The sequence below is a fragment of the Pan troglodytes genome, chromosome 16, assembly GCF_028858775.2.
Source record: "Pan troglodytes isolate AG18354 chromosome 16, NHGRI_mPanTro3-v2.0_pri, whole genome shotgun sequence".
Taxonomy (NCBI): domain Eukaryota; kingdom Metazoa; phylum Chordata; class Mammalia; order Primates; family Hominidae; genus Pan; species Pan troglodytes.
In genome coordinates, this window is record NC_072414.2 from 60,130,054 (window position 1) to 60,153,547 (window position 23,494).

The 23,494-nt window shown below is 35.6% G+C and overlaps 1 protein-coding gene across 6 annotated transcripts in view; it reads left to right on the plus strand.

Moving 5' to 3' along the window:
* PIAS1 (protein inhibitor of activated STAT 1) overlaps positions 1–23,494 on the plus strand; it is a 311,344-nt gene that overhangs the window by 260,987 nt on the left and 26,863 nt on the right. For all 6 annotated transcript variants that reach the window (XM_063795218.1, XM_523109.8, XM_063795216.1 and 3 more), the window contains 5 exons: positions 4,205–4,289; positions 4,549–4,596; positions 8,071–8,161; positions 8,819–8,953; positions 15,837–15,942. In XM_063795218.1, the coding sequence (XP_063651288.1) occupies positions 4,205–4,289; positions 4,549–4,596; positions 8,071–8,161; positions 8,819–8,953; positions 15,837–15,942 (465 nt within the window). The remainder of the gene's footprint in view (positions 1–4,204; positions 4,290–4,548; positions 4,597–8,070; positions 8,162–8,818; positions 8,954–15,836; positions 15,943–23,494) is intronic.

Consider the following 23,494-nt stretch of genomic DNA (forward strand, 5'->3'; position numbering starts at 1 on the left):
TGTCTTCATGATTATTGTATGGATTAACTACTAGAAAGTAGTTAATGAAAGTAGTGTTCTACTGACATCACATCTGGAAGAATATATCAATCAACTTAGAAGCAACCTTAGATCTCAATGGCTAACAACTATTAGAAACAACTAAAGAAGATTTGGGCATGTAATCCCAGGACTTTGGGAGGCCAAGGTGGGAGGATTCTTGAGGCCAGGCATTCCATTTCAGCCTGGGTAACACAGCAAGACCTCATCTCTACAAAATAAAAAATAAAAAAAATTAGTCGGGCATGGTGGCACCCACTATTGTAGTGCCAGCTACTGTAGAGGCTGAGGCAGGAGGATTGCTTGAGCACAGGAGTTTGAGGCTGCAGTGAGCTATGATCATGCCACTGCACTCTAGCGTGGGAACAGGGCAAGACCCTGTCTCTAAAAAAGAAAGAAAAAATAACCAAAGAAATAAAGCTTCTTTCCCACTTATGTTACTTAACTAGCTGTAGACTGTGACTCTGCTATATGTTTTGTTTGCTCTGGGATCAAGGCAGAGGGGAAACAAAGACAGTAAAACCTTAGGTGCCTCTTGAACTGCTTGAAAGTGGTACGCTACCACTCCTATTTCATTGACCAAGGGTAATGTCCATGGCCCTGAACATTATCCTCCCATTGGGATAGGCCAATACAGAAGGGCAACACATATTTTGAACAAATGATATGTGCTGTGACAGTGCTGTCCAGTTCTGTCACTTTATTTATTTATTTATGAATGAATGAATGAGACGGAGTTTCACTCTTGTTGCCCAGGCTGGAGTGCAGTGCGGCGATCTCGGCTTACTGCAACCTCTGCCTCCCAGGTTCAAACTATTCTCCTGCCTCAGCCTCCCAGGTAGCTGGGATTACAGGCGCATGCCACCACACCTGGCTAATGTTTGTATTTTTGGTAGAGACAGGGTTTCACCATGTTGGCCTGGCTGATCTTGAACTCCTGACCTCAGATGATCTGCCCGCCTCAGTCTCCCAAAGTGCTGGGATTACAGGCGTGAGCCACCATGCCCAGCCAGTTCTGTCACTTTAATAAGGGTGTAACAACCTGGGGTATGTCTGGAGGAGGAAGATTTGGACAGAGTAATTCTGAAATCTACTAAAATACAGTGGGAAGAGTCATTGGAAAGGGAGGGGCATATTAAGTCTCTTCAAATATTTGAAGAATGGCTGTCACTGGATGGTGAGATTAGTTCAGTGCTGTGTGGCATCAGTGGGTGGAAGTTACGGCCTCATATATTTTGACTCAGTATAGTGGTAAGGAGAAAAGTGAGAAGAAAAGGAAATTATTGGTTGTTTTCAATATGTTACTTATTTACATTCTTCAAAATAATCCTATCAGAGCGTGTATGTTTCTGTGTTTAAATATTGGAAGAAAGATTCAGAGTGAATGAATACCCAAGGTCACATGGCACGTAAGTGGCAAAACCGGTTTGGAATCCAGGTCTGTGTAATCTTGTCCCTTTCTACAATATTCTACTACTCTCTGTTGGGCTGCAAGCATTTTTACAATTAAACTGTTCATCACCAGTCATCGTCTGCCTGACAAAGTAAAGGCCACATCTCACACATGTCTAAAAGGGTTCAAACAGAGAATGAATGGAAAGGTTGAAAGGAAGGTTGAACTCTAGATCAATGATCTGCAAACTTATTTGATCATAAGTACCTCTTAGCAAAGTACTTGTACATACTATATATGTAGCTTATACATAAACTATTGTACTCATATGTTGTAAAGCATATAGGACATTCCCAGTACAAAGAAATGGTAAACATTTGGGATGATGTGTGTGCTAATTCCCTTGATCTGATCGCTATATACTGTATGTGTCAAAACATCACCATGAACCCCATTAATAAGTATAATTATTGTCAGTTAATTTTTTTAACCTATAGGAAAAATGAGTTTAAAAAGATTAAGATTTTATATAACATTTTAGTTTTTTTATAAATTAGATTTCAGGTTTTATGTAAAATCTCATCTTTATAAAACTTTGTTTTGCAGATAGATACTTTTTTCTGTATCCCTGTGGATTGTCTTTTGTACCCATGGAAATGTATACCCCCAACATTGGAGGTCATTGTTTTGGATGATTTTGTAAGACTCATTTCAGTATGAAGATTCTGTAATTCTTTTTGTCCAGAATTTTTTTGAAAGGGCTAATGGTAGCTTACTTCACTTTCAGAAAGGTTTTTAAATAGTTTTATCTAAAACCAAAACTATAGACTTCACTGTCATTTGTAACAGCAATTAAGCCCAAAAACTACAAAGTGTGAAAGGTGCTATTCTAGATAAACAGTAGCAACCCCATGAGCATTACCATGTATATATAAATGGAGATGGAAGTAGGGGCTATTATTAAGTAAGAAACCTGATTTTTATTTGTGACATAAGAAATAGCCTCGTTATTTTAGTTATATCTTCTCTTTCTAAACCTATATATATCCAAAACTTACTGTAGTTATATATTCTAAAATGCATCTGAAATTTTGCCTAGAGAGTAATATGAATTTTTGGACTTGAGAAATTATTTTAGCACTTTTTAAAAATAGAGCCAAAGATTTAAATTAGGCTAAGTCTACTGGACTAAAATCTTGATAGAGATACATCCTCTAAGAAGCAAAGAAGTTAGTTACTTGCATTGCCTGACAGAGAGAAATGTTAGCTGGTTTTCTACATTCTGGGCCTTAGTTATTGGCATTGCCAGGTTGATGTTTCACAATTAAGACAACTTTTTCTGTTAGTGACTGCTCCTTGGTGATAGATTCTTTAAGAAAAAGCCATCCTAGAACACATAAAGCACAAAGCAAACCTAGCCTTTTAAAGATACTGTTAATGTTGAGATAGAATTCTAGATCAACAGTGCTCTTTTCTATTTCTTTCTCTTAATGATACGTTTGGTATCGACTTTTTGACGTGACATATTGCAGTTTGGTTGGAAGTTGTAAAGGAAGTGTTTCTTGTAAGTATGATCAAACTCAGTTTAAGCAAGAGATTGAAACAGCCAACTTCAGCTGCTTATTCAGCGCAGGCCTTAAGTGCCCCAGAAGCCGATAGTTTCTTAATAATAACTCTTAGTGATCATTTTCTTCTAGAAAATTACCCTGGAAAAGTAGTATAAATAGTTTAATCTGGTATTTCTTAAAATTTTGTATTCCTTTACTCATTCAACAAATAAATAGTATTCAGTGCTTCTTTGTGCCAAGCACTGAGGACTCATTAGTGAGCAAAAGGGATATTAACCACTGTTTAAAAAAAAAATGTATCTAACATGTACTAAAAGCCAATGGATGTGGTGATGCATGCCTGTAGTCCTACCTACTTAGAAGGGTGAGGCAGGAGGATCACTTTGAGCCCAGGGGTTTGAGTTTGTGCTATAATGGTGCCACTGTACTCCAGCCTGAGCAACAGAGCAAGACCCTGTCTCTTAAAAAAGCAAACAAAAAGTTTAATGGAACTATTGTTGCTCATAACGGCATACTTTAGAACCCCTGCTCTAGTCTGACTGTGCTTACCTACCTGCTTGCATGCGTTTCTCTTTCTTCCCACCTCTCTTCCCCTCCCTTCCTTCCTTTCTTAATTCTCTTCTGTTTTTTACAACTCTTTTCCTTCTTTGAGTTAGTGACAATAAGCAAATTTTGAACTCATCTAAGATTAGGAGAAAAACTGTATGTGATATTTATTGTATAAAACTTGCATGGTAGAGTTAAACAGGAGATGATAAAATTCTTAATTTACTTTATAAACCAAATGTCATCTCACCTGTCTAGCTCACAAGGTGGGTATGTTTGTTACTTCTTCCAGAAACCATGTCTCTTTAAATGGGTTTGTATCATTCTATTTTAAATAAAATTCGTATGTTTTTATACAAGTGTGCTCTTTAGATGCAAACGTTTATATGATTAGATAAATTTTCCTTAGTCTTTCTTTGATTATGTATTGTCTGAATTTGAATCCTGATATGTTATTCTGGAATTAGCCATTTTTGTTTCTATTTCTGTTTGTTATGTTACAATTAGTGTATTTCTTATTTTTCAGTGCTTTAATTGCCTTGTTATCTAAACTCTAGAATATATACCAGTTAATTAAAGACATGTGTGTTTTTTTTTTGCTTTTGTCTTTACTGGCGAATTTAAAGGTAATTGAAAGTATAATTCTTGTCTTCTTTAGCATCAGACAACAGTCAGCGCTTTCGAGAAACCTGTTTTGCATTTGCCTTGACACCACAACAAGTGCAGCAAATCAGTAGTTCCATGTAAGTTGTCGTCAAGTGTAACTTGAAGTTTGACCTTTGAATCCAGTAGTCTATAATAAATGATTTTAAAAAACAGTGATTGGTGAGTTAGTATTTGTGCGATGCAAATATTAGTAATGAAAATATAGTGTGTTAGTTACTCTAAGAACAGTTATATTTATGATAATTTGAAAAACTTTTCTGGAGTAACAATGTCTTTGAATGAACTTTCATGCAAATACTTTAAAAGTAATTGTAATTCCTATTCTGTCTCTTCTAGGGATATTTCTGGGACCAAATGTGACTTCACAGTACAGGTCCAGTTAAGGTACAGTGCTGACTATAGGATATATTCAAAGTTTAAAAGATAATATTCCTTTTCACAGTACGGATCCAGTTAAGGTACAGTGCTGACTATAGGATATATTCAAAGTTTAAAAGATAATATTCCTTATCAGGAAGGGGAAATGGAAAAAAAATTTTAAGGAATAAGAGGAAATCTACCTGATTTTTCAATAAGTGTATTGAAAATATTAGGTTTAGATATTTGGGTGAGGGAAAACATTCTCCTGTTATGAGATATTCTAATTTTCATCCAATTTAGATTTTTCCCCTGCCCGCCCACCCCCCAGTTTAGATTTCAATATAGCAAGTCATGTTCTATATATCTAACCATATTTGATTGCCCTCAGTTGGTTGAGAAGCTCCAGCTAATGATATCTTACATTATCATATCAAGTTTTATGAAAGCATGGGCCTTATCTCCATAAGAGGCAAAGTACTGTGGATAAGGAATTAGTACTTAAGTCTACAGTATGTCATGGACTAACAAACATCAAAATATTCTAATTTGTTTTGTTCTGTATTTTAAATAATTTAAATATGCTCTAATTTAGGATCCATTTGAGACATCTCTTAAAAATGTTCAAAGACTAATGGGAAATTTTCCAACATGGATTCACAACCCCTTATTGAGTTTCTTTTCTTAGCCCATTCATTTGTCTTAGAATATCTAAGAAATATTTTGTATTATTTCTCTCCCTTATATATCTCCCTTTTATATACACATATATATATATCTCCCTTAAATAAACCATCATATTATGCTTTATTATTCGATTTACCAACTTAAATGTCCACACTGTTGGAATAGGGATGGAAGAGAAAATATAAGACAGTTGTTTTCCTCAGTAAGCTGTTTTCCCTATAATTGTCAGGAGGATAAATCAAACAGATAGCCTTGTCTCAATAATCAGATACTAAGTTATATGTACAAGTTACAAATACACTAGGAGGCTAAAAAAGGGATTAATCTAAAACACCTGTTCAGCACTTCATGGAACCATGTGAAAACCTCTCATCTAAGCTTTGAAATAATAAGGTAAAAACAGTGAGAAAGCAGAGTTGAAGTCGAAAGTTGAGTTGAAGATTCTCAAGAGGATATGACTATACTTAATAACTTTTATACCATAAAACAGTATGACAGGACCTTACTGCAGTAGACTAGTGATAATCTAAGTTTCAGTTTTGGAAGGCACTGCTGAAGATGATTCTGTATAAAAGGTATATTTTATGTCGGCCAGATTGTGATAATGACTGAAGAAATTAAAGGACAAAAATAAGATGTCTCCATAGTTAATTATGTATTGCTGTAGTCTTCTTACTTCCTGCCTCAACAGTTTACATTTTGCTTGTGCTGATACTTGACATTATCCTTTAAATCAGTGGTTTTCAAACTTGTTGCATGGAGCCACCCTTAGGGGTTCATACTCTTCTGCCATCCTCCTCTTCTCTCCTAAACACATACACAGTCTGAACCAAAGTGGGGCTTCTTTTATCTCTTTTATCTGTTTTGCATGTTTGACTCTGGGTTAATTTTTGCTTAAAGACAGGGTCCCAAGACTAAAATAAAGTTTAAAAACCGTAGCTTTAGAATAAAAGATCTAGTTACTAAGTATTTTGTATTAATATACATACATTCTTTAAAGCAGCAACAGGTGTGGTCCACATTTTGAAGTAAGGTTGTCTAGATAGATCAGCTATAATTCAGAGATTCCAAGGGTATCTTGATGACTGCTATTTTAATTGAAATGTATCTCCAGGACTTGGAAAAAAAAAAAAAGAACCATGTTGTGTTATATTTGGTAATTGTTAGGTGGTTCTTTGTGTTTTAATAAAACAGTTCATCTCTCTCCCTGCCCCACGTTGCTAGGTCTGCAACCATAGTGTATTATTTAAGTTAGGAGTGTATGCCTATCTGCTATCCTAATTAGAAATGTTTATCTAAAGCATAAAAATAATTAGTTGAGAATTAGGATCCAAGTTTTCTTTATTAGACACCTAGTCTGTTTTCATTTATGTTGTGCCTCCCTGCTCCACTCCCTCCTCTCTGCCCCATGAACCACTTCACAGAAACTTTCTGCTATTCCTTTTTTTCTTTTTTCTCTTCAGTTCATTAGGGTGATTTAGATTGTTGAATAGACACTGTCTTGTCATTTAAATTACTCTTTTCCTATAGGAAAGGGTTCAGGCAGCCAGGGTCCATGTTTTAAATTGATCACTGCATTGGAATAATTATTTAAAAACTGTGACATCCTTTTAACTATTGCAGCCTAAAGAATTAGCCTGTAATGGAAGGTTCTGCTGGGGTTAGGAGTGGTCCTGTGAGCTTTGACATCTGTTTGCTAAGTATATTTCTAGAAAATCTTTGTAGATCAGTAAATCTTAACTTTTTTATGGATCCCTGATCCCTTTGAGAATTTGATAGAAGCTGTGAATGGTTTCCCTATAAAACTGAACATGTATATGTACTCAAAATAATTTACATATAAAATTGTTTTATATTGTGCACTATCCCCGTACTCGGATTTCATGGCCAGCAGGTTAAGACCCCATACCGCAGGTGTTGAGAGGAGTTGTTGGCACATGAGGAATATTTCACAGATTTCGGAGATAGGGTTCTCCCTACTATGTAACTCAGGGGTGCTATTAGCATTCTATAACAGTGCAATGAGCCTTAGGTGTATATTGAGAATAGGTATTAATAAAGAATAAATACCTTAAATAGCAAAATAGTAATAAGAGTGAATAGACTGAGAATTTATGAATTATGTATCTATCCTTGATTTTTCCAAAAGACTGTGCATTTAATTTAGAAATATTTTTATAAGTTTCTAAAATAGTATTCTAAATTTATGTGGCTATAACACAAATAATATTCAATATCTTCAGTTCTCAAAAAATAAGGAGTACTTTGGCTTACTGATCCTGGGGATGGACTTAAAAGCATTCTCAGTATTTTCTGCTAAGAACCAGAAAAGTGTTTCATAGGCAAATAAATTTGGAAAATACTGCATACAAGTGCTAGGTCTTCCTCTTAGAGATTTATAATGCTTATTAGCCTATTAAAAGCTCTGAAAAGTTCTGTATTAAGGAAGCTTAATTTAATTGTTTTGATTCAGAATTTCTTAATTTTATTTGACTAACGAGCCTTTTTTTCTTTTAACATCTGTTAATCACTGAAGAAACTAGTGCTTCTCAGAACATGCTTAACCAAATAATTGGCAATATCACAAAGACAACTACAGGGTGATAGTCATGATTACCACAACTCTACATTGACAGAATTATTTATTTTAAACCTATTTACATATGCTTATTAATAGGGTGAAAAGTCCAGTTTTTATAGTTTTCCCTTTTGGTTGTTTTTAAATTTACCATCTTTTAAATATATCTATTTAACAATAATACTAATGAAGTCATCCTTTAATAAAGGAAATTAAACTTGTCCTTTATTGTTTAGGTTTTGTTTATCAGAAACCAGTTGTCCACAAGAAGATCACTTCCCACCCAATCTTTGTGTGAAAGTGAATACAAAACCTTGCAGCCTTCCAGTAAGTCCTAAAAGCTATTTTTTAAAATTCATTGCCAACATAACTATCAAATAAGTCATCACAACTGTTGTTAAATCATAGTTTTTCCTTAAGAAAACATTTTTATTTTGGATATATATTCATTGACTGGGTGAAACACTTGTACCAACTATGTACAGTTAGCAGCAGTGACATTAGCTTTGTGGACATAGGATTTGGAGTTGGGTATGGTAGCTTTAGTGTTGTACTGGATTTTGGGGCGAAGTTTTTTCAACAAAATCTCAGCTGTGTTCATGTGAGTCTATAAGCCTATGGTAGAATGGAGATTTGAAGAATGCTATGTCTTAAACAGGAGCTAAGGGTGAGGACTGTTTTTGGTGCCCTTGAAATACTACTCATGTACCTATCTAAGCTTGTTATGAATTCATCCTGATTTTTAAATTTAAGAGATTTTGAATTTTCATCACTAATAGTTTTCTCAGGTTTACTATAAGGAGAGTATAAGGTTGTTTGGAAAAATAATAACACAAGAAACTTGTAAATGTTTGCTTCTCTACTTTTTAATGAAAACATTCATATTTTCTAGTATGCAGTTTGTAGGGGGTTTTTTCTTAAGGAATGGAAGTCAAAAATGATTGTGGAAATAATAAGTATAAATAAATTACCTTTCATTTTTAGGGTTACCTTCCACCTACAAAAAATGGCGTGGAACCAAAGCGACCCAGCCGACCAATTAATATCACCTCACTTGTCCGACTGTCCACAACAGTACCAAACACGATTGTTGTTTCTTGGACTGCAGAAATTGGAAGAGTAAGTAAATTTTTGTTTCTACCAGATTTTTGTATTATAAGGAGGGGTTAATCACCATGCCTACCTGAATTTATATGTAAATTATGTAAAATGAGCTGCAAAAGGATTTATTTTTGTCTCACAATGAATTTTCAACATGTTTCCATTTGAAAAATGGGATTATGAAGTATCCAGTGTTTTATAACCTGGCCCTTTTACTCCACAATTGATCATAAATGCCCTCCTGTATCATCACATGTTCTTCTGCATTATTTTAAGTGATGATATCATATTCCAATATGAGTATGCCATAAATTTGCCTGTTCCCTACTATTGAGCATGTTACTTGATTTATTGATTGATTCATTGGTATGTCAAAGAACATTTCGAAGACCATCTTAGTAGCTATAACTTTGCATGCATATGATAATTTCCTTAGGGTAAATTCTCAGAAGTGGGATTGCTGAGTCAAAGAGCCTACAGAATTTTAAGAAATTTTGTGTACATCGACAGATTACCTTCTCCAAAGATGTTGTACAAATTTATTCTCTGACTTTCAGTGTTATTTGCGTGCTCGTTAACACTATTATCTTCTTTGAAATTTTTACCAATTCTGTTAGGTAAATAATGCCACCACTGTGTTTTAATTAGTACTTTTTTCATTATTACTGAGATTGAATGTTTTATATTTGTGATTACATTTTAAAACTGTATCTGTGTCTGTTTCTCTATTGCTGTTTTTGTTATTGATTATGAGATCTTCATATAGTAAAACTTAACTCTGTTTCATGTTACAAATATTTGTTTCCAGTTTGTTGGCCTTTTATTTTTATGTTATTTAATATGCAGAATATTATTAATATTATGTAATATTGGCTACACAAAGTTTTCGTGTAGCCAAAACTTAACCAGTTATTTCCTTTATATAGTCTTTTCTCGTCTCCATCATGCTTTGCCTATCTGCCTTTCCCAAGCTATGGAATTATTTGTTTATTTTCTTCTAGACTTCTAAGGTTTCATATTTTACCTTTAAATATTTAGTTCATATTAAATATATGTGTGATGTGAGGTAAAAATTGCTTTCTTTCACTTTTTAAATAGCTGGTTCTAACACTGTTAACTAAATAAATGTTGATTCTGAAGCCACCATTGTTATATATTTAACTTTTACATATCCTGAGTGTGTTTCTGATCTTTTTCTATGTTGTTTCTTAGTCTAACATTCTTTTTTGGGACAATTTTCATGATATGAACTCATATGTATCCACCAGTTCATTTGAAATTTATTGAATGCTTACCATGTGTCATCTACTATACTCAAAACTGGCAGTACCATAGGGAGGGAAAAAAGTTCATTTTCATGAGGCCTGTGATGTAGGGGCCTGGTGGACACATACGAAGAATGTGAACTTACTTATAAGTACTATAAAAGAGAAGCACATGGTGATTTTACAGTGTATCAAAGGGCACTTTGAACGAGAGAGAGCAGTCAGGGAGGGCTTCCCTGAGGAAGCAGTGACTGAGCCAAGAGCTGAGAAAAGAGTTGCAATCAGGTGAAAGGTTCAGAGGAAACTACCCACACAACAGCCCAGTGGTAGGAGTGAGCCTGGTTTTTACAAGAAGCTGAGAGGGATTCACTGACTAGAGTGCAGAGAATGGGGAAGAGTGGTATATGAGATGTGGCTAGAGGGGTAAGATAGGACTAAACCATTCAGGGCATTGTAGGTAATGTTAAAGTTAAGGATTTTCTTTTTCTTTTTCTTTTTTTGAGACAGAGTCTCACTCTTGCCCAGGCTGGAGTACAGTGGCACAATCTCGGCTCATTGCAACCTCCGTCCCCTGGGTTCAAGCAATTCTCCTGCCACAGCCTCCCGAGTAGCTGGGATTACAGGCACCTGCCACTGCACCTGGCTAATTTTTGTATTTTTAGTAGAGATGGGGTTTCACCATCTTGGCCAGGCTGGTCTTGAACTCCTGACCTTGTGATCCACCTGCCGTGGCCTCCCAAAGTGTGGGATTACAGGCATGAGCCACTGTGCCTGGCCAGGATTTTCTCTTTTTAAGCAGAAAGTTTATAGTGCTGTATTTCTTTTTAGAAAAGATCACTCCTTGGAGTGGTAAATAGTTTAAATGGAGACCAGAATCGTGCAGAAGGACATCTCTTAGGAGCCAGCTCTTGTGGAAGTATTAGTGAAATGGTATCTTTGTCTAGAGTGGTGGCGATAGAAATGGAGGTAAGTAGGGGCATCTGCAGGATTGAGTGATGAATTGAAAGTCGAGGGCTAAGAGAAAGGGAGATGTGACTGATGAGTCCTTGGTTTCTGGGTGGGTGGCTAGGCAAATGATATTGCTGCTGAGATAGAGGAAACACTGGAAAAGGACTGAGTGTGGGTGTGTTTTGTTTTGTTTTTGTTTTGTTTTGTTTTACTTTGAAGAATGGGCATTGGAGGACAAGATGGAGAAAATTATGAATTTACTTTTGAAACTTTTGAGTTTGAAATGCCTGTGAGACATCCTGAATAGGCAGTGGGGCAGATAGGCTTAAAGGATACATTTGGGCTAGAGGGAAAAAATGTGTGAGTCATCTGCATATTGGTGGTTATTGGAACCACACTGGCAGGGCTAACATTGATTCTCCTGCATTACTTTTTTTTTTTTTTTTTAACATTCTTTCTTCCAGATAAAGTAGAATTACTTTATCACATTTCTTTTCCTCGCTCCTGTACCCCATTTGCACATCTTTCTGAGAATTTGGATGAGATTTCTTTAAAGTTATAGATTAAGTTAGGGAGAATTTATTTACAATATTTAATATAACCATTCTAGGAACTGTATTTTCAAATCTTCTTTTATGTTCCTCAGCAATTTAATAGGTTTCCTACAATTCCTGCATATTTTTTGCTAATTCCTATGTTGGTTGTTATTATTACTGCTATTATAAAAAGAGATCTTTTTTTCTGTTATATTTTCAAAGTATTTATTGTTGGTTTACTTAAAAACTAGTTATTTTTAATATTTATTTCATAGCTAAATTCATATATTGGTTCTATTAGCTTTTTAGATGATTTATTGGTATTTCTATGTTGACAGTTTTGAGTTTTAGGTATGTCATATAAATTATATTACCCTAATACTTTTGTCATTTATTTCTTGTTCTACTACCTAGAACTTTGTAAACAGCGTTAAACAATGCAGGCACTAGTGGACATATTTGACTTGCTCCTTATGTTAATGAGAATACTGCTACTGTTACAACATTATTATAATGTTGCTATTAATTTTGATAGAATATTATATCAATGTATTTCTATATTTCTCTTACTGGATTTTTTTTAGAAATGGATTTTGAATTATATCAAAATTCTTTTTGACATCTCTCAGGGTTATATTTTTTTCCTTTAACTCATATGTCACCATTAGGTTTTTAAAATCCTTTTAAATATTTTATTTCTAGTGTACCTTGGAGTTCCCTTTTTCCTCCTTTTTGGGGGAAGTTTTGAAAATGTTTTGTTTTTGTGTATGAAAAGAATAGCTCACCAAGGAAGAAGGGGAGTGTTTTTGGTGAAATAGGAAAGAAGTCTGAAACTGTAGGAGAGGAGGGGAATATGGCCGCTGATAAAAAGCACTAGAGGAGGGGGGAAATACTCTTCCATAGGAAGGCTTCCAACTACAAAGATTTGAAGACATTTTTCTGGGGAAGTAAAACACTAAATCAGCATTATTTTCCAAAGCCCAGAAAATAACTTAATAGATTGTTTTTAAATTACTGTTTTAATTCAGCTTGTGAAGATATTCTGAATAGTTCATGTAGAATATCTTACTATTTTGCAGATACTTTTGTATAAATAGTTGCCAGTGAGAAATGTTGCAACTGTGTCTTTTCAAATGAAATAAATAGGAGAGCTAGTATAGCACCTGAAAGAAGTAAGTGAGTTATATTGTAACTTCTTGCTCTACCTCAGGGTAATCACTGCTTTTAGCATTTATTAAACTCTCATTATTTGTAGAGAAATTATTTAGATGTAGGTTGAGTATTCCTAATCTGAAAATCTGAAACACAAGATGCTCTAAAATTCAAAACAGGATGCTCAAAGGAGATACTTGTTTGAGCATTTCAGACTTCAGATTTTCAGATTAGGGATGCTGAACTGGTAAGTATAATGCAGATATTCCAAAATCTGGAAGAAAAAGAAAATTCAGAGTCCAAAATACTTATAGTCCCAAGCATTTCGGATCAGGGATACTCAACTTGTACTAGTGGAAGGGGCACATAATGAATAGAGTATATTTCAGTTATAGAGAAAGTATCTCGTGAACTTGACAAATAATTTTTAAGACTTTTGAAAAAGCAATAAACAAAACTATCAGTATAATATAATATAATATAGTATAATATATATCAGTAGTTGGAATTAGTATTTGAAGGATTAGCAGGAACAATAAAATACTGTCTACCTAGAAAAGAATCTCTGTCACTATTAAGCTTTGGTGGGGTTTTTTTTGCTGCTGAACCTCTTTCATATGATGTAAAAATTTCATTTTATATTACCAGTACAAGTGGCATTTGTTAGTACCACATTCTTTTTGCTGCTTTTATTTTATTTTATTTTTCTATTTGGTTACATGTTTCAACTAGAGTGAGCATACCTTTTCACTGAACTTGTTGCAGTTTCTGCTTGATCTCTTCTTAAATATTTATATAAAGCCTTAGGGTAATTCCAAGTTCTGAAGATTCAAGTTGTCAATACATAGTTTCACATTGTTAATTAGCATTTCTCCAGTTTCTGTCATACTTGAAGCATTAAGCAAGTAAATAATAATGGTGAATAAGATTTTTTTCTAAAAGAAGCTTTTCAGTTGGGCCCGGTGACTCATGCCTGTAATCCAAGCACTTTGGGAGGCTGAGGCAGGCGGATCACTTGAGGTCAGGAGTTCAAGACCAGCCTAGCCAACATGGTGAAACCCCATCTCTACTAAAAACAAAAAAACAAAACACACACACACACACACAAAAATTAGCTAGATATGGTGGTGCACACTTGTAGTCCCAGCTACTTGGGATGCTGAGGCAGGAGAATCACTTGAACCCGGGAGGTGGAGGTTGCAGGGAGCCGAGATTGCGCCACTGCACTCCGGCCTGGGTGACAGAGCGAGACTCTGTCTCAAATTAAATAAATAAATAAACAAATAAAGCTTGTCAATGCTATATCAGATTAGTATGTTGTATGCTCTAAAATTTAGGAATTTTTTTTTTTTTTTTTTTTTTTTTGGTGGGGGGAGACAGAGTCTTGCTCTGTCACCCAGGCTGGAGTGCAGTGGCGCCATCTTGGCTCACTGCAAGCTCTGCCTCCCAGGCTCACGCCATTCTCCTGCCCCAGGCTCCCAAGTAGCTGGGACTACAGGCGCGTGCCACCACACCCGGCTAGTTTTTTGTATTTTTAGTAGAGATGGGGTTTTACCACGTTAGCCAGGATGGTCCCGATCTCCTGACCTCGTGACCTACCCACCTCAGCCTCCCAAACTGCTGGGATTACACTCATGAGCCACTGCACCCGGCTGGGAAAGTTTTAATGTTACTTGTTCCTCATTAATGTGAAATTTATTAATGAAGGTAAATTAGCTTTTTTGACACTTCTTTTTCCTCCCTCTCAGAAAATGTGTAGCATGTAAACACAGATAGCTTTCCGAACTTTAAATAAAAATATGACCTTCCAGAGAGTATTGTAGTATATATTCTGTCAAAAGAGGGGAGTGCATTAAGTTCCATGTCTTAATATTCCCACCCTTTCCCTTTGGTTTCTAGTGTCTGCTCTGTCATCAAGCAGTTGCCTAATCATGAGCAGATTGCATAATCTTTTTGTGCCTCAGTTTCATCAGCCCTTCACTTAGAAAAATACCTATCCTACCTGTGTCTTAATAGGCCTTGTGCAAAGTTTAAATGAAGTAGGCAGTGTATGTTAAGAATGCTTTGAAAAATGTGTGTAGCTATAAAATACAAGATGGCAGCAATTATTTTTCCTTTTACTTCTTTTCAAGTCTCTTGATCTTCCTCTTGATCCCAGCGCCAAATAGAAACTGATCCTTCTCATTTAGATCTCCTTCCTACCCTTCGTGAACCTCAGCTGTCTTTTCTTTCTCTTACCCAACCATGTACCCTTCACTTAGTCTTAGCTTGTTGATTAACTGTTTTTTTTTTGGTTTTGGCTTTTTTTTTTTTTTTTTTTTTTTTGTCCCCTTCTACCTCTGTCATCTCTGGGTAGTCTGTCTGCTGGTAATGGATATTCATCTGTTCATTTGCCAAACCAGCAGCTTCTGTTTGAAAACCTTCTTTAATATTCCCTTTGCTTGTTGTGATAATGGCCCAAGTATAATCTTTTCAAGAGCTACTTGAAGGCATAGAGAAAGGTTAAAAGGTATAAATTAGGAAGCCCATCTCATTTGTCATTTAAAAAAAAATAGATACTATTTTAGATATATCTGTTACCTACTAAATATGGTTTATAGCTTTGACACCTTATTGTCTTTGGCTTATACTTAGTCTTAACAGTATTCTTTCATGTAAGTGCCTTAAATTCATTAGCTTCAAGTATAGGTAATATTAAATCCAAGACAGACCTGGGTTTAAATTCTAGGTTTGTTACTTGAAAATTGCAAAATTAGGGCAAGTTCTTTTACTTCTCTGTACTTCAGTATCCTCATCCATAAAAACAGGTTTATGATCATCTCAGCAGCTTTTTGGTCAGGATTAAATGAATTACTGTTCATGAAAACACCTAAGACTGCTTGACACACAGTAGGTGTTTTAAGAAGTGTTAGTTTTCTTTCCCTATCATGGTGAGATTAAAATAGATGTACTATTTACTTACATATGTTGTTTGTTTTCTACATCTTTTTTTTTTTCCAGAACTATTCCATGGCAGTATATCTTGTAAAACAGTTGTCCTCAACAGTTCTTCTTCAGAGGTTACGAGCAAAGGGAATAAGGAATCCGGATCATTCTAGAGCTTTAAGTACGTATGATAAACTTATTTCACTTATTCAGCTAACTATTTTGTTAAAGGTTAGAGTAGTATTTTCTCAACTCAAGAAATTTTAGAATTTGTTTATTCACTGGAGCCTGTTGTGTAGAGGATTAAAAACACTGAGAACCTTCTGAACTTGTAAAACAAGACCTTAGAGTAGTTCTGATATCTTTGTCATGAGCTATATTTTATAATCTATATTTTACTAATCTTAAAATTAACTTTGTGAAGTCAGTGCACGAACATGGAAGAATATTATTCTACAACTTCATAAAATCAATGTTTAAGGAATTCTGGGAAATGGGAAGGGCATCTTGGCATAAATTTCAAGAAAGTTATTTTAGATTGGTGGTTTATCCAGGAAAAATGTACAGAATTATATCATGGCCTCACCCCTGCATTTACAAAGTGAAGAGAGCTAGTGGGGTGGTAGAAATAATAATTCTGCCATTAATCAATTATATGACTGTGGACAAGTAATGCTGCTCCTGAGTTTCATCTTCCTCATCTGTAACAAGAAGTTTATGCCATCTGATTTCTAATGCTTCTGCGAAGTCTGGGTTCATACGTGTGAATTACTGGATGGTTTGTTTTGATACGTTGAATTTGAGATTCAAGGTCTTCAAATGGGGCTGTGCTGACCTCTGTTTTTAAGGGTTAAGGTCAGAGGGTTTGGCCTTTCCAAAGAGGTGAACTAAGTTCTTTGTTTATTCTTTTATTTGTGAGAGGCGGGGGCTGAGTGGATTTAGGAGTGAGGGCTGGGGACTTAGAAACAAAACTTTTATAGGCAGGTGTTAGATAGCTATCCTTTAAGGACTTTTGATGTGAACTGATTAATGAAGCCCATTATCAGATTTGTACTTAGGAACACTCTGGTGGAAAGAACTAAGATAATAGCAGCTTTCCTTTTGTAGCATAGCTATTACCCCTTTCTGTAACTTTTTCTGTGGCAGAGTAAAAGATCCCACTACCCCCGAATATCAATATACCCTTAATAGTTCATTGAAGAATTTTTCTGTATTAAAATGGTCCTTTAAAAATGCAGCTAATCCTGAATCAATGGGAGCACACTTTGGCTAATGCCTCTGTAGGCATGCATTGACAGATGATGGAGACCTAGAAGGACAGCACTGATTTGGGATCTGCGGGAGTGGTGGCACCATTTGGCAGGGATAAGAAGACGGTAGGGATCCTGAAAGAAAAGACAGACATCTGCCTTGAAGGAGAGTATAAGATAACTTGTCTTCTATCACAGTCTTGCTGAAGTTATTCCTGGTCATTCTACTGAGAATCTTCATATTTGCCTCACAATACTAGAATCTCAGCCAGTCAGAAAGCAAAGAATTATGTGAGCCTGTATGGAAGAGGGAATACCAAGAAATAAGGCAGATAAAGTTATTTTATTTAATAGTAACAGCAACAACAACAATAAGGCCAACTGTCTTTGCTCAAGCTGTTAACTCTTCTCCGCTTGTAGCTATAGCACCACCTGGAGGGAGAGTGGGAACGTGAGTCTGGAATTGAATTATTTTATTTTCTCCGAGAAACCACTATTAGCTACCATTGAGCAGCAAAAACTGTTTAATTCAAAAGCTATTTCTACTCTGATATACTGATGGATGTGGAGAATAATTGTACACTGGATGAGATTTTTGTGGAAATTGATACCTTACCTTACTTATTGGCCAGGGAAGCCAATGGAATATTAATTTGGATCCCACCAGTAAGAAATTTGTTGTAATTTACTAAAAAACAGGTTATCTACCTTTACTTGTATGCTGCCTGTAAAAAAAAAAAAAAAAAAAAAAAAACTTTCCCAACAAATTATGTAATTAAAAATCTGTTTACAATAACTTGACAAAAGGAAATGTCAGGTATTTTAAAAGAGTCAAATCACTTACAAATATGTTCTTTGTAAGTCATTCTTAATAAAATAAGTACTTCTAGCAAAGTTTTAGTAGTCAAGCCAGACACTCTTATGTTCTTGAAAGAATAAAGTTGGTATTATTTAGACTTTTCACAGAGAACTCCATTCTCTGAATCATTTGATTTAGTAGGATTTTGTCTTGCAGTTTCTACCTTTGTGTAGAGTTGTCCCCTCACAACTATGAAAAACAGTCTTTTACCAACTCTTAATCAAGTTTCTTTCTCCTCTTCTCACTTCAGCAGTTATTTCAAGCCTTAGCCATAATCTAATCAAACACTATCCCCCTCTCTCAGCACTCTGCCAATGCACGAAAATTGGGGCTACAAGACATGAATTACCTAAACCACCCATTTCTTCCTTAATCTCAGTGCCACCATAATTACTTTTTTAGCTTATCTACATTTGTGCCCAGTCCTCGCTTTATTTCGTTCAGTGTCAAGAGGAAATGTCCCTTTCCCTGCTCCAAGTTAATCTTTTATTCATTTATTCTTTTCATTCAAGAAATTGTGTTAAGAGTCTACTGTGTTCCAGGAACAGGAGAATATAACATTAAACAAGACACATACCATCTCTGCATCCCCCAGAAGTTTGCAGTCTGGTAAGAAAGACAGGCATTAAATAATTGCACAAGTCATTAATGAGTTAAAGTTTTGACATGTGCCTTGAAGAAGATAGACAGGGAACTCTGTAGAGGTACAATAGGGGAACATAGTCCTCTCTGATATTGTGATACTTAAGGCAAGATTATAAGTATGAGGAGAAGTTAAGCTCCAAGATGGGAACAGAGTATGCCAGGAGAAAAGGCCAGTACAGCTGGAATAGAGAGAGCCAAGAAGGGCTGGGTGCAGTGGCTCACCCTTGTAATCCCAGCCCTTTGGAAGGCCGAGGCGGGTAGATCACTTGAGTGAGGTCAGGAGTTCCAGACCAGCCTGACCAACATGGTGAAACCCTGTCTCTACTAAAAATACAAAAAAATTATCCTGGCATGGTGGCATGTGCCTGTAGTCCCAGCTACTCGGAAGGCTGAGGCACGAGAATCGCTTGAACCCGGGAGGCAGAAGTTGCAGTGAGCTGAGATCGCACCACTGCACTCCAGCTTGGGCAACAGAGAGAGACACTGTCTTAAAAAAAAAAAAAAAAAAAAGAGAGCGCCAAGAAGGAGGGTGACCAGAGAGTTGGACAGGTATAAGTTGACATAGACGATATGAAGATAGATGATAGAAAACCATTAAAAGATTTTTAAGCAGAGGAGTAAATGACACGATTACATTTAGACAATCTGATTCTCACTTTGAAGACGAATCAAAGGAAGGCAAGGCTAATGCAGTGAGGCCAGTTGAGAACCTGTTTGTAATAGTATACGTAAGAGATGATAATGTCTTGAACTAAGGTGATAGTGGTAGATAGAAGTTGACAGTTTTGAGAAGCATTGAAATGGCATTGACTGTGTGTGTGGAGTGATGAGTCCAAGGAGGAGTGCTAAGCTTCTTACTCAAGCACTAGGTAACATGGTAATGCCATTTACTGAAACAGAAAACTGTGTTGAAAAGATCAGATTGCAGGGGGGAGATCAGAGTGGACTGTTAGACTTGTGGTGTTTGAGATGGGATGAGACATCCAGGTAGAGATGCTTGGTAACAGTATTATGAGACCTGGCTCCCTCATATATCTGCTCTTTATCCTGTGTTTTCAGTTCCTCCCTGTCTGCAGGCTTTTTCTGTCACTCTGTGCTGTCAAGACTCTTTTACCTTTAAAAAAATAGGAAAACAAGCTCCTCTATGGATAGAGCTCTGTGTTCCTCCCATTGTTCTCATCCTAATTTTTGTGAGAGTAGTCTACACTTGCTCTTTTTACCTCCTCACTGCATCTCATTATGGTCTTTAACCCTCTATCATTCCACTGAAATTGCTCTTTCAGATGTCACAAATGATGATCTGATTGCTAAATTTAAAGTGTATATTTTCAGTTTTCATCCTGAATACTTCTGCTGCATTTGATATGAACCACTTTCTCCTTGAAATTCTCTCCTTTCTTCTCTGACCATATCTTCTCAATCACCTGCCTTCAATGGATTCTCTTAAGGGAAGCATTCTAAATGTGGCTGTTCCTTGGAGTTTTATCTTGGGCGCACTTTTCTACACACCCTTATGGTTTAAAACTAACACCCACCCCAAAATACATGTCTTCATCTCAGACCTCTCCCCTGCGTTTCAGACTTATATAGCTAACTACCTTCACCTAAGCATTTCACTGGTTCCTCAAATTCAAGTATTTAAAACTGAACTCAACAACTCCTGTCAAACTTACTCCCTAAATATTTCTCAAATGTGCCTTCTGTCTGTCATGCTGTCATTGCCCTTGTTTAAGCTCTCATATCCTGCTTTTATTTTAAAAACCATTCTTAGATAAAACATCCCTCTCCTTGACGCCTTTTTCTATCTCCTCTGGTAGCCTCCTAAGTGATTTATACAGATCTAAAATCTTAACCATTCTCATTCCCTTGCATTTCATGGCTTCTTAACACCAAGGGAATAAAAACTCCAAGTATGTTAGCATGACACATAAACTTTCCATCATGTGGCACCTGCTTATTACTTTCCAGGGTCGCCTGTATTCACTCTTCTTTTTAAACTTTCCATGACGTGGCACCTGCTTATTACTTTCCAGGGTCGTCTGTATTTACTCTTCTTTTCATACTTCACATTCCATCCCAAAAATATGGAACTCTTTAGTCTTTCTTCAGTGCTTTAGTTTTGTGCTCTATGCCTCAAAACTCCCCTGCTGCCTTCTCTGCCTAATGTCGTTATCCTTTGTTTCACTTTTTTCCAGGAGGCATCCCAGAACCCCCAAAATAGATGAGTTGACTTTTGGTTAGCTTCCTGAACATACTCCATCAGAGTGCATTAGAGATGATCTCACTGAACATCTTTACCCTCTACTAGATTATGAGTTCTTTGGAGGAGGAATTTAATCTTATTTTTTTTCTTGAATTCCTATTGCTCAGCACAGTGCCACATACATAGTAGATCTGCATATTTTTGAAGTAAACTGATGAAAAGACAGCTACAGAAAAAAATCAGGTCTTGGTGCCTGTTTCTTTGCTTATAAAATGAAATATTGATCTTAATATGTTTGATTGTTTTCGGCTTTAAAATTTTAAAAGGCTGAATTAAAATAACCTGATATTAATGAAGGATAGAAATTATCTTGAAATAATAACAACCCCAGAACACCAGTAATAGAACAATCTGTGATAATGGAAGTGTTCTCTATCTGCACTGTCCCATATGGTAGCCACCAGCAACATGTGGCTATTGAGCACTTAAAATGTGGCTAGTTTAACTGATGAGCTGAATTTTTATTTAAATTTAAATACAGCGTCACGTGAGTAGTGGCTAACTCCTGTAGCTCATGACAACAGGGATTAAAAACAAGATTAATTCTGCTCCCCAAATCGACTTATTGGGTAAAACAAGATTAATTTTAAATGTGACTAGCTGTAACTTCATTATAGTCATATAATAAAATACTGTTAACACTGCAGATCACTGTAACAATGTGAAAACTTTAACTCCCAGAGAACTTCCCACATGTTGAGTGATTACTGCAGGACAAATATTATATGTCTTATTTTTATTTTTTATTCCCTTGCTCACAAGTAACAAGTGCTTCTACTTTTACTTTATTTTTTCTTCATACTTTCTTATGATTAAATATAGCATAGTGCTTTTCCCCTCCGTTTTCTCTCTTTCTTTTGAGAAAGTTTTTTAAAGTATAATTTATAGGCAATAAAAATTCCTTTGACAGATGTATGCAATCATGAACCACTGCCACAATCAAAATATAGAACATCCTTTACCCCAGAAAGTTCATCTGTGGCCTTTTGCATTCCATCCCATCCTTTTACCATTGATGTGATTTCTGCTCTGTAGTTTTGTCTTTTCCAGAATGTCAGGTAAATGCAATCCTACAATATGTAGCCTTTTGCGTCTGGCTTCTTTCACTTAGTATAATGCTTTTGAAGTTCATCCATGTAGTTTGTTCTTTATTGCTGAGTAGTATTTCATTTATGTACTATAATTCATCCATTTGATAAATGATGGACATTTATCCATCTGATAAATTGATGGACATTTGGATTATTTCCAGTTTTGCAGCAATATGAATAAAGCTGCTGTAAACATTTACATTTTGCATATGGATACCTCAGTTTTGTAGACATATGTTTTCATTTCTCTTGGGTAAATACCTAGGAGTGGGATTGCTGGGTCATATGATAAGTATATATGGAAAACAGTTTGGCAATTTCTTTTAAAGTAAATATACCATTTTTGCATTCCCACTAACAATGTGTGAGATTTCAAGTGGCTCCACATCCTTACCAGCATATGGTATCATCAGGCTGCTTTATTGTAGCCATCGTGATTGGTATGTAGTGGTATTTCATTGTGCATTTTTCTGATGTCTAAGGATGTTAAGCATCTTCTCAGGTGCTTATTTGCCATTCTTATAGCTTTGATGAAGTATCTGCCAAATCTTTTGCCCATTTTTTAATGTCATGCTTTTGATATATTATGAAATCTTTGCCTAAATGAAAGTCGCAAACACTCTCTTCTATTTTTCTTCTAGAAATTTTATTGTTTGAGCTCTTAGATCTAGGTCTGTGATTCATTTTGAGTTAATTTTTGTATATGGTGCAAGGTGAGAGTATAGAGATTCATTTTTTCCCCCACATAGATATCGAAATATTCCAGCAGCATTTGTTGAAAAGACTATCTTTCCTTCCATTTCATTACCTTGGCACCTTTATCAAAAACCAATTGACCATAGATGTATAAATCTATTTCCGGACGTTATTCTTTTCCATTGACCTGTATGTCTATCCTTATGTCAAATGAGTCTTAATTACCGTAGCTTGATAGTAAGTCTTGAAATCAGTTAGAATTCTCCAACTTTGTTTTTCTTTTTCAGAATTGTTTTGAATATTGTTAAGTCCAGTAGGTGAAACAATACATGGTGACCAAACAGAATTTATTTCTGTAATACGAAGTTGGTTTCAGCATTCAAATGCTGAAATATAATTCACCTTCTCAACAAACTAAAAATGAAAAATCATATGATCATCTCCAGAGATGCAGAAAAAGCACTTGGCCAAATTCAACATCCATTCATGATAAAACTGTCAGCAAAATCGAGAAGGGAGCTGCCTCAGTGTAATAAAGAGTATTTACAAAAAGTCTACACTACAGCTGATATCATCACTAATGGTCTAAAACTTGAATGCTTCACTCCTAAGATTGAGAACAAGGCAAGGATATCTGCCCCTAGCGTTGCCCTAGAGATCCTAGACAGCACAATAAGACAAGGAAAAGTTTTAAAAAAGAAACCAACACACAGGTTAGAAATGAAGAAATAATTATAGTCTTTATTTACAAATGACCTTATGGTCTGCATAGAAAAAGATCCCAAAGAATCTCAAAAAGCTACTAGAAATACTATGTGAGTTTAGCAGAGTTAGAGAATGCATGGTCAATATACAAAAACAAATTGTATTTCTGTTAGTAATGAACAATTGGAAATTGAAATTCAAAAAAGATTTTACAGTAACATCCA